Below are 11,555 nucleotides of genomic sequence, written 5' to 3' on the forward strand. Positions count from 1 at the left end.
TTAAATAACGACAGTCAGGTCTGAAACACGACCAGTAGAGATAGTTACCCATTCTGCCCTACAAAGGACCACTGAACCAGGTCAAAGATTTCACATCTTCCCCCAAAACTAGAGTAATCTCCTGACTGGTAGTGACGGCGTAACTCCTGGACGGCTTGCCAATTGGTAGTGGCCTTTGAAAATTATCCAAAAAGGGATGCAAGCCAGCAAATTCATGGGTAACAAGGACATACTGTAATTATATGTCAGGGCACACGGCTTGGTCAAATTCTATTTCTGGCTCATGTCAATCGTGCATCAGAGGGTACCCTATCCAACTCCAGGGCCATTCTGGATCTTTATGTGGCACATTGTTAAATCCATGATGGGAAATGTACAAGTGCACACTTTAAGAAAAGGGCAGAGAAGTGGGGCGCAATCTATATGTGAGCAATACATGTTTTACTGAGAGTATCTGGTCATCGTCATCACCATCATAGTAGTGGGGTAATATTTATCATATAGCCTAAGTATATATTATATATACACACCTCACATGTGACCCGTGATAAGACTATGCAATTTCTATATTAACAAAGCCTGTTACATTTTTTATCTAACTCCATAAAGATGATTCAGCAATATGCCAGATAGACTAGTTGAGTTACAGATCCTCCCATGTGGCACAGTTGGTAGAGCATGGCACTTGCAATGCTAGAGTTGTGGGTTTGATTCCCATGTGGGATCAGTATGAAAAAGAACAAAAATGTATTCACTCACTACTGTAAGTCGCTCTGGATAAGAGTGTCTGCTAAGTGACTAAAATGTAAAAATGTACAGGAATAAGAATTGTCTGTCAAAGGCAAATAGATGTAATTACATTGTGAAATAAAGGATTACATTATGCTTAAATTAGAAAGCCTTAACAAGCACTACAAGGCATTATTCTAGGGATGATCCGATAGGGAGAGAAAAACAAAGGTGCCATGGACCATAGGTCATGGGAATGAGAGAGTATCTCAACAGCGCAGGTCAGGAGCAAAGGAGAGAGACAATGAATCTAAGACTTTTATAAGCATCTGAGTTAGTCGGATTCAAAATCTGAGTGGTTGACCAATTGCATAACTGTTGAGTTAACTTCCACTCAGACTTCAGATCTACAGGATGATATCACAATAGAACCTCTGCTACCCAGAGGTGTGACATAATGGGGGTTGGTGAGATAATGCAGCATTTCTAAGACAACACAGAGGAATCCTTGCATAGTTGATAAGGGTCACTTTGTGGGCTGAAGCCACCCTACATCATCAGTATTTATATTTGGTGGCATACACAGAATTAGATTAGAACCCCAATCAAAAAGAGCTTTATTGCAAATTGTTATTTTCAGTAACACTGTAATCAGCTAATCTTAGCCCTTGTAACAGTTCTAACTCTAGTTCACATATTTAATTTGCAAACTCATCTCTTTAAGCTGCAATATATAACTTTTTGGGCAACCCGACCAAATTCACATAGAAAGGTGAGTTATAGATCTGTCATTCTCATTGAAAGCAAGTCTAAGAAGCGGTAGATCTGCTCTATGTGCGCTATTTCTACGCTTCCCGTTCACCAGCTTCAAAGTGCTACAAATACAATATATTTGGTTCTGGAAAATATATTTCACAGTGGTTTAGATGGTACAATGATTCTCTACATTATGCATTGCTTGTTTTGTCACATACAATTCTATTAGTTTGCCTAATTTCAGTTTAACAATCAGGAAATTGCAGAGAGATGTTTGTATATTGCACCTTTAAAGCTGGGCGTACACTACATGATTTTGGTGCGATTTAGCTGTCCAAGACAAGTTGTTGAGATCGGAGACAAAATACCAATGTCGTTGCCGACTCGGGGAGCGCGGCCGTCTGAGGGCTACCGAAATCTGAGAACTACTGATACCGATCCAGTCTTTGAGCCATCCTGATATTTTCAAACGTTTAATTTAATTCGCACAAAATCTGCAATGCTCTTGTAGTGTGAGATGTGCAACGACAAGTTTTGAGAACAGTAATCAGCAATAGCCAATGAGAGCTTGCCAGAGAAGATGCCAGTGAGATGAAGACGTGTCGCGTTAGTGATGACTACTACTAGTATGCGTTTATACTTACCTTTAACCAAAGTTAGTGTCAAATCATTATAGCTCTGAAGTTCACAGACAATGTAAATCAATTTAAAATGTATTGGCTAGATATTTCAACTTGTATGGCAAGCGTGAATATCTGACTGAAAATGTGTTGAGGCTGCTTTGAACCACAGCTCGTTCTAGTTACGTTAACAATCTAAACCACATAGTTTTTACGAGACAGCGTGGCAAGTGAAGAATATTGTAGTGTGTAACCCCTACCACCGTCTGTCCCACATAGTTTAGTGTGCGTAACATTACGTTGGCAAGACAAAAAACTAGAGGAAGGACGGTTGTTTAATGTGTGCGGCTCAGCAATGTTGGAAAGTCGTGTAGTGTATGCCCGGCACAACACAAAAACATGCTATTCTACTTTTTACACATGATCAATGGTTAAAACTAAAGTTCACATTGTGCTTAACAACTACATCAGAACCACAGCTACCCTGTCTAAAACAGTATTAATTATCTCAATCAAGTATATTATTTTAATGAAATAAATAAAATTTTGAAACAAAATGTCATTGCACATCTCACTATTAATATCCTCACTTTGATGAAGTCCCTCTTTTCATTTTCGCACCAAATCATCCTAAAGTATATATATATATATATATATAAAAAGACCAACTTAAACTTATTACAGTACCAGTCAAAAGTTTGGACACACCTACTGATTCAAGTTTTTTTCTTTATTTGTACTACTTTCTACATGAGTAAAAATAGTACATTAGAAAATAGTAAAAATAAAGAACAACCCTGGAATGAGTAGGTGTGATCAAAAGTAAAAACACATCTTAAAAAACCCCAGTAAAACTCAATTTACAACTCATTTCATACAGTATTAAATCATTAAAGCCATACTGGCTAGTGAAAGACACAGAAATAAGAACACAATACACAGTCATTGAATGAAGGGCCGGCCCTAGCATTTTGGGGACCCTAAGCGAAATGTGTCATGTCACTTATTGGCAGGACCGCCACAGCTTCAATGTCTACATGCAAATGCTAAAAAGCTATCACTACAACTCAGTGTAAACAGGCTAATTCAGGCTGTACTCTACCCTCCTGTAAACTCCTATCAGGGCATTAAGGTACAAAATGCCACTCCGCTATAATGTTCTCTACAAAAGGCAAAAAGGTGTGCTCTGCTTCCTGGAGGTCCAGTGCGATGGGGGTGGGGGGGGGTAAAGTACTTTCTCAGCAGAGCCTCAGTTGTTATTCTTTAACTCAAACCTGCTGTACACCTGTTTGGACTTCATCTTGTTGTAGTGGTTGACCAGGTCTAGTTTGCTGTGGCCTAAGGTCATGCGTTTCTGGTCCTTCCGGTTTATCATGGGGGGCGGTGGCGGGGGAGTCTGCTCGCTCTCCGGCTCTGTCTGGGAGAGGTCTGGCCCCCCAAAGGCTGCGCTGTGAGGAGGAGACCTCCTGAAGATGTAGGTGTCCTTCTCAGTTGGGGGGAGGAAGTCCTTCTTGGTTGGGGGGAGGAAGAGGTCGGTGAGCTTGTTGAGGATGGGGTTGGAGGTAGTCCTCTGCTTGGCAGAGAGTTTGCTGTCCGGCATTGGAGACTGTGTCTTGGGGCTACTGTTGAAGAGGCTTGACTTTTGGTCGTATAAACCAAGAGTCTGAAACTTGGACGTTGTTCCGCCAACGTTTGGTTGGCGCAACTCTGTGGGGATGGACTTGGACCACTCTATCCCGCCCGATTGGCCGATCCCAGAGGAAGCGTGTTCTGTAACTGGGCTGTGATTGGTCCCATTGGGGGAGCCTCTTGTGCCTTGGGCAGTCTGGTTATGAAGGGAGGGAGTTAGTGCCCCTCCTCTCCTCTCAGGGCTCAGGTGAGAGTTGCTGGTCTCTTTCTTGTCATGACCTTGAGTGACCTTGTAAACCGTATTGGTCATGCCAGGTGCTGCCTTGATGCTGGACATGCTGCAACTGGATTGGCTGCTGGAGTTTTCTGAACTCAGAACCCTCTCCCTATTCCGTGACCTCTCGGGGAAGAAGTCTAGCCCCATGTTGGGCGCAGTAACAGGGTAGGGGTAGTAAGGGAGACTCTCCTCATCTGGGTTATGGAAACAGTCAATGATCTGAGAGTCAGCGTACAGGCAGCGGAATTCTCGGTCGAAGCTCTCAGTGATCTGCCCAGAGAAATGCATCACCATGTTGCTGTGGACCTGCGCTGAGAGCCAGCTGAAACTACAGGAAAGGGAACATGATCGAAAACAATGACATCTTCAACAACAAGTAGTTGTACAGTATGTACACACAAATGTACACAGTACATAATGGGCTAAATATGCCATACAGCAAATACATCCCTACCCAGTAATGTTCTACTTAAAAACAAATGACCTGTAGTGCATAAAAACTTTTTAAACTCACAAATGGTTTGCACACTATTTATAAACCTTCAGAAAAAGATAAGTACATCCTGTGCAACTGGTAACTAATTCTGGTGAGAAACCAACATATCTTTTGAACAGCTTTAGACGACATGCAGCAAGCAATATGACAGTTTAGTAACACTTTACTTAGGGCGTATAGTCATAAAACATTTGTTTTAAGCATGTCTGAGGCCTTATAAAGTTTTATAAATCAACAAAAATGACTGATAACGCCGATTCATTATAGCATGACACACATTATAACTAGTTCAAAGATACTTATGACAAGTCTATTAATTAGTGATAGGGGGAAAATAGATGGTAACATATCGCAATATTATTTTGGATGATATTATATTGATACTTTGACTCCAAGTATCGATTTGAAAAATATATAAAAAATATATGTATTTATTTATTTGCTAGGTAGGGTTAGCTTGCGTTAGTTGGCTGTACCTGCGCCACAACTCTGGTGTTTTTCATCCTATAGCTTGTTCTCCATCTTCTTTTTAAATAGTGAGCTAACATGTTTTTCACACTTTTTTATTTTTATTTCACCTTTATTTAACCAGGTAAGCCAGTTGAGAACATGTTCTCACAACTGCGACCTGGCCAAGATAAAGCAAAGCAGTACAACAAACAGAGTTACACATGGAATAAACAAACATACAGTCAATAACACAATAGACAAGTCTATATACAGTGTTTTAAATGAAGTAAGAAAATAAATAGGCCATAGTGGCAAAATAATTTAAATTTAGAAAATAAAGTGATAGATGTGCAGAAGATGAATGTGCAAGTAGAGATACTGGGGTGCAAAGGAGCAAAAATAAATAAATAACAATATGAGGATGAAGTAGTTGTGTGGGCTATTTACAGATGGGCTCTATACAGGTGCAATGATCTGTAAGCTGCTCTGACAGCTGATGCTTAAAGTTAAAGTTTTATTTCCATGACTGATCATAAAATGATATTGTCTCTCCGCAGCAGACATATTGTGAGCAATATGTTTGGGACAAATCACAATAACATCTCAGTAATGAATTGCAATAAATATAGAATCGTGAGAACCATGAGAATTGCAATACATATCGTATTGGCACTTAAGTATTGTGATAATATATTGTGAGGTCCCTACTTAGAATGCACTATGACCACATAATACGTTATGCCTGTATAATAATACCCGTGTTATCAACAGTTTCTTAGGGGAAGCATGTTTTCAAAACGACCAAACAAATATGAACAGGCTAACTTTGAATTCAATTTGAATACTGAACCAGAAGAACAACCTGGGTACATAGCATCTCAGTGTTCCTCTGTATGTGAGCAATTGTTTTTGTTTGAAGTACTGCTGATTTCCCTTTCATTGTTGTAAAGCCTGTCATGCGGATGTGCTTGATAGTCAAAATAGCTACCACTTCCAAATATAAAAGTGTTTTGTTTGAATTTCAAGATGAACATAAAATGGAACTACAAATATATTTTCAGTAAACTCTACAGGTAAATGCTTTTGCATTGACTGAGGGCTTGGCACATGCGTACAAACCTCATTGTTTGCACACTCACCCCCGAGTTAAACCCTTGTAGACCTCCCTACCCAGTAATGAATCATCATCAGCTGAGAAAACAGCTGACACTTCTATCTTCCTGTCTGAACATGAAGGCAAAATCTAAACATACAAGCTACATATTCCCCATAAAGTGAAGTGAGACATAGAAAAAGTGTAAGGCCAAGGAAGAAATGTACACATTAATCTCAAGTTCCTCTACACACCTTCCTCTAGGCATCATCAAGCCCATAAAACGCTCGAGGGCTCTCAAGAACAAGTTTGTTCAACTGATACTAGTTTTGTTGGCAGTTGACAAAACTGCCAACACATTGCATTTCAAAATGGAGGGTGTACGAATGTTTTGCATGAGATTAAGTGACAAGAGCAATGAGCAATACAGTGTTGATAATAAGTGCATGTATGCACTTCTTCAATTGTTAAAACACACTTACTGGGACTAATTTTATAACCACTTCTATCATGGTCAAGTATTATTTGCTTGTTTCAAATGCTTCCACTTCTATCAATCGTACAAGAAAAGCACTTCACTCCAATTAGGGGAGGGGTGGTATGGTTAGGGGAAAATAAAGGAAAATATATACATTTTTAAATATATACAGTACCAGTCAAAAGTTGACACACCTACTCATTCCAGGTTTTTTCTTTCTTTTTTTCTTCTATTTTCTACATTGTAGAATAATAGTGAAGACATCAAAAGTATGAAATAACACATATGGAATCATGTAGTAACCAAATTGTTTTTGAGAGAATGCCAAGAGTGTGCAAAGCTGTTATCAAGGCAAAGGGTGGCTACTTACTTACTTAAAATAAAATAAATCTTGATTTGTTTAACACTTTTTTTGGTTACAACATAATTCCATAAGTGTTATTTCATACTTTTGATGTCTTCACTATTATTCTACAATGTAGAAAATAGAAAATAATAAAGAAAACCCCTTGAATGAGTATATGATTGGAAATTATGCAGACAATTACATTGATGGAAGCTACAATCTATCTGCAATATTAAGGCTGATCTACCCCCCCCCCCCCCCAAAAAAAATACAAACATTTAAATAAAAGCACCGTAGGCCACTAGCTTTGGGAGACATTTAATCGGCATCAAAGATAGAGTTTAACACAGTGGTTATTTAGCTGTTATAACTATTAAATAGCGGAACATTTAATTTTTTTGCCTCTAGAGTCCCCCTGATGCCGTTGTGATAACGTTATTAAACCATTTATCTGTAAAAACTGCTTACAGACAACCATCAAAGTCTGCTCTCCATCTAATGGGATCACAGCTATCCAGCCTTGCCTGACACGACAAACACTTGCTGCACAAGGTGACCTTCCTCCTAGAGGACCTATCCCATCCACTCTCCAAAGAGTTTGACCAATTGGCTTCTGGATGCCGGTACAAGGTACCAAGGTTCAACTGAGGGGGAGCACAAAGCACTTAGGAATGGGATGTTTACCTAATGACTCAAATTACAGCTATGTTTGCCTGAGTCACCTTACTAGATAATTCAGAGTGCCACCCAATGTTGGTAGACAATGTCCAGAGCAAGGCTAGCACTTAGCTGAAGCAGCATACTGTGCAATATAGGAATTCTCAGTTCACGCTTATTATGCTTTAGATTTACTGCAAATTAATAGATAAATAACTGATATGTATTTTCCCAGGAGACATGAGTACAATCCTTACCTGTATGACCCAGCAATGACTTCCTCACAGTCTATAATCATAAACTTTTCCTGGACCTGCCCGGTGAATTTTTTCCCACTTTTAGTGCAGTACGTATCTCCACACACACTGCGGATTCTCATGTTCTGGAAAGGTAATGAAAATGTCAAATTTTGTGGAAATAATAGCACCAATGAGATTAACAATATCTAATGAATCATGATGTATGTTTGCAGGTAATAAATGGTATCAACCCATCTTCCATTTTCACATATGAAAAAGTGTACCACTGCACATTGTATAATGAATGCTTGCACACACACAGAATAAGAGAGAAAGAGAAGCAGAAACACAGCGAGAGAGAGGGGGAGAAAAGAGGGAGCGAAATACAGAGTAGAAATAGTACATTCTATTCAGCAATCCATCAACCCATGCACCCACCACATCCCATACTTACACCCAGGTGAGAGTTCTGGATGTCCAGTGCTGCACACATGTCAACAAAGTAGTTGAGATTCTTCTCATCCAGGAGAATGTACACAGGGACCTTGCGTTTGTTCGAGGCCTCCATCAAGTCACACAGCAGATCAACGTCTGTGAAGAGGTCCATGACCAACGCTATGACCTGCACATACAGGGAAAAGTTGATAAATACAAACATTTAATTTGATGGGTGGACAACAGGATACAATGCTGCTATTTTCTATTTGGTAATTTTATCTATAGGCCTATAATAATATTTTTGTTTTATATCACATCTGTATTTTGTACCAGCCAAGTATGAATGATAATTAAAACGATCATACAATTTTAGAATCAGAATCACCAAGTACATGTTTGGTGTGCAAGACAGCTAGGTGTATTAAAGCAGTGTTTTTCAAACCTCTCATCAGGGACCCCCAGCCGTTCTATGTATTTGATATATTCCAGAGCTAGCACACCGGATTCAACTTGCCAACTGATCATCAAGCCTTTGACTAAGTCAATCAGGTGAACTAGTTCAGGGTTACAACAAAATTGTGAAACGTCTGGGGGTCCCAGAGGAGAGTTTTTTTTTTTAGAAACACTATATTAGAGGGTGTGCAGGAGAATGGGAATATACCCTTTTTAGCCTATTGAAAAAAGAGGAATATACCCTTTGATGAGCACAATATAATGCTATCTTAATGAGGTTTACATATAGGGCATTAAAACACTTTGCTTTTTAAGGCATTATATAGTATTGGTCATAATGCTATATGAATGTAGGAATATATGATTAATACACCTATGGTGTGCATTACAATGCATTATGCAGAGGGTATTCATAGGAAATGTTAACATTTTTATCTAACACAAGTCTACATGGCTTTTTGCCAAGGATAACTAGGCATGAGCTGAAGGCCTGTATGCCTCTGTACATGTTGTAGTAAAAAGTATTGCTATTGCACTAGGCTACCTTTTCTTCAAATGAATATGACACACACATTACATATTACAGGCTGAAATGAATGTATGAAAGAAACATTGATGACCCTAAGAAAATTATAGCCTGGGCCTATGGATTACTGTATGGGGGGGCCTCTTGCTCCAAAACGAAACCTTAAAGGCTTGTAATGTCTCCCAATTTCCTTTAAAATACATGGAGGTAAATGTATGTGTTTTAGCGACAACACACAGCTTTTCCAGATAAGATTGCAAAACATACAGTACATGGGCATGTTTAGACATGTCAAATAGTTCAATTGTTTGTATTAATGCAAAAATAAGCCCATAGCCATACCACAGGAGTGGACAGAGGTAGGAAAATAACCCAAGTGCTTTTTGGGGGACCATAGCCATTGGCCGTTACTCTCTCTCTCGGTGTGTGTATATATATAAAATTCAATGACTTACCCTTTTTGCTTTATTAATTAACGACCGAATGAGGTCTTTCACATTGTGAGTCTTGTCCCTTTGGAAATAGATCTGTGTTTCTGAGGGTCCGTATCGTTGGGGGTTTTCTGGCCACCCTAGTTCCAGAATAGGTGGCTCTTCGTCGGACATCATTGGGAAATAGGTCCCCGAGGTAAGCTCAGATACCGTATCCCCCTCCCCAATGTCCCCCTCGGTGCCATTTGAGTTGTTTTCGGAGCTACAGTTCCTGGCTGCATTCTCCGTAATATAATGAATCTCAAGCGGCGAGAGAAAATTTAATTCCCTTTCCTCTGTCAGAACTCGTCTGTATTCCTTCTCCCCAGACTCCAACAGAGCGTCGGTTGCCAACCTGGCCGCCTCGTTGTGGCTGAGTTCGAGCGTCGAGCCTTGTCGCCATGGGTTCTTCACTTCTTCTAACCTGCTGGCGAGTTTACCAAGCGCTTTGCGCCCGGAGTTCTGTGTCGGCCGGAGCGCGTCGGAGCTCATCATTGTGCCTACGCAGCACTAAGGTAACAGATGGCGGTGTACTCTCCTGCACTACAGTACTCTTACAGGCATATAGCAAATGTAAATCTCTAAAAACTAGTAGTCTCTTTATGAAAACGGCCTGCGCTGAAATGGACTGGACTTCTCTAGTTGCCGATCATGACAGCGACTGTAGGCTATTCCCGCGGGGGCTTTCGTATTGTTGGTCTAATAGTCTGTTCAGAAGCACACCGCCTCTTCCCACCAGGGTGTAACCATTAGTCCAAAAAGTTCCGTTTTGCAACAAAAACAAGAGTTTCTATTGGACACATTCAGGTAGGTCTCGCCCTTGTTCCGTTTTCTTCCGTTTACGAAAAGTTTTGCAACAGAATCGGTGTAATAAATACACCCCTGCATATAGCGGTCGCGGTATCGAACGTCATCTGGCTCCACCTCTCGCTCACATGATATGGAATTGAAAACCTATCCCCAGCGTCTCTTTATGGTAGCCATCATACAGTGCATTTGGAAAGTATTCAGACCCCTGAACCTTTTCCACATTTTGTTTCTTTACAGCCTTATTCTAAAACGGATAAATAATAATAATTCCTTAGCAATCTACAGACATTTTTGCAAAATTATTTAAAAAATACCTTATTTACATAACTATTCAGACCCTATGAGACTCAACATTGAGCTCAGGTGCATCCTGTTTCCATTGATCATCCTTGAGATGTTTCTACAACTTGGAGTCCACCTGTGGTAAATTCAATTGAATGGACATGATGATTTGGAAAGGCACACAATATACAGGCACAATACAGGCACACTATATAAAGTACCCCACAGTTGACAGTGCATGTCAGTGCAAAAACCAAGCCATGAGGTTTTAGGAATTGTCCGTAGAGCTCAGAGACAGGATTGTGTCGAGGCACAGATCTAGGGAAGGGTACCAAAACATTTCTGTAGCACTCCACCAATCAGGCCTTTATGTAGAGTGACCAGACGGAAGCCACTCCTCAGTAAAAAAGGCACATGACAGCCCACTTGGAGTTTGCCAAAAGGCACCTAAAGACTCTCAGACCATGAGAAACAAGACTATCTGGTCTGATGAAACCAAGATTGAACCATTTTGCCTGAATGCCAAACGTCACATCTGGAAGAAACCTGGCACCATCCCTACAGTGAAGTATGGTGGTGGCAGCATCATGCCGTGGGATGTTTTTCAGCGGCAGGGCCTGGGAGACTAGTCAGGATCGAGGCAAAGATGAATGGAGCAAGTACAGAGAGATCCTTGATGAAAACCTTCTCCAGGGCAGACTGGGGGCGAAGGTTCACCTTCCAAAAGGACAACGACCCTAAGCACACAGCAAAGTCAACACAGGAGTGGCTTCGGGACAAGTCTCTGAATGTCCTTGAGTGGCCCA

General features: G+C 40.4%; 1 protein-coding gene across 1 annotated transcript; it reads right to left on the reverse strand.

Moving 5' to 3' along the window:
• Positions 1-1,329: 1,329 nt before the first annotated feature.
• Positions 1,330-10,499, reverse strand: LOC139413206 (family with sequence similarity 83 member C). The gene is made up of 4 exons (XM_071160322.1): positions 9,643-10,499; positions 8,225-8,392; positions 7,789-7,913; positions 1,330-4,339 (listed from the first exon to the last, which is right to left on the reverse strand). Exons 1-4 carry the CDS (start codon positions 10,150-10,152, stop codon positions 3,355-3,357), a joined length of 1,788 nt encoding a protein of 595 aa, XP_071016423.1. The 5' UTR covers positions 10,153-10,499; the 3' UTR covers positions 1,330-3,354.
• Positions 10,500-11,555: the final 1,056 nt, after the last annotated feature.

This window comes from Oncorhynchus clarkii, chromosome 7 (assembly GCF_045791955.1).
Source record: "Oncorhynchus clarkii lewisi isolate Uvic-CL-2024 chromosome 7, UVic_Ocla_1.0, whole genome shotgun sequence".
NCBI classification, from domain to species: domain Eukaryota; kingdom Metazoa; phylum Chordata; class Actinopteri; order Salmoniformes; family Salmonidae; genus Oncorhynchus; species Oncorhynchus clarkii.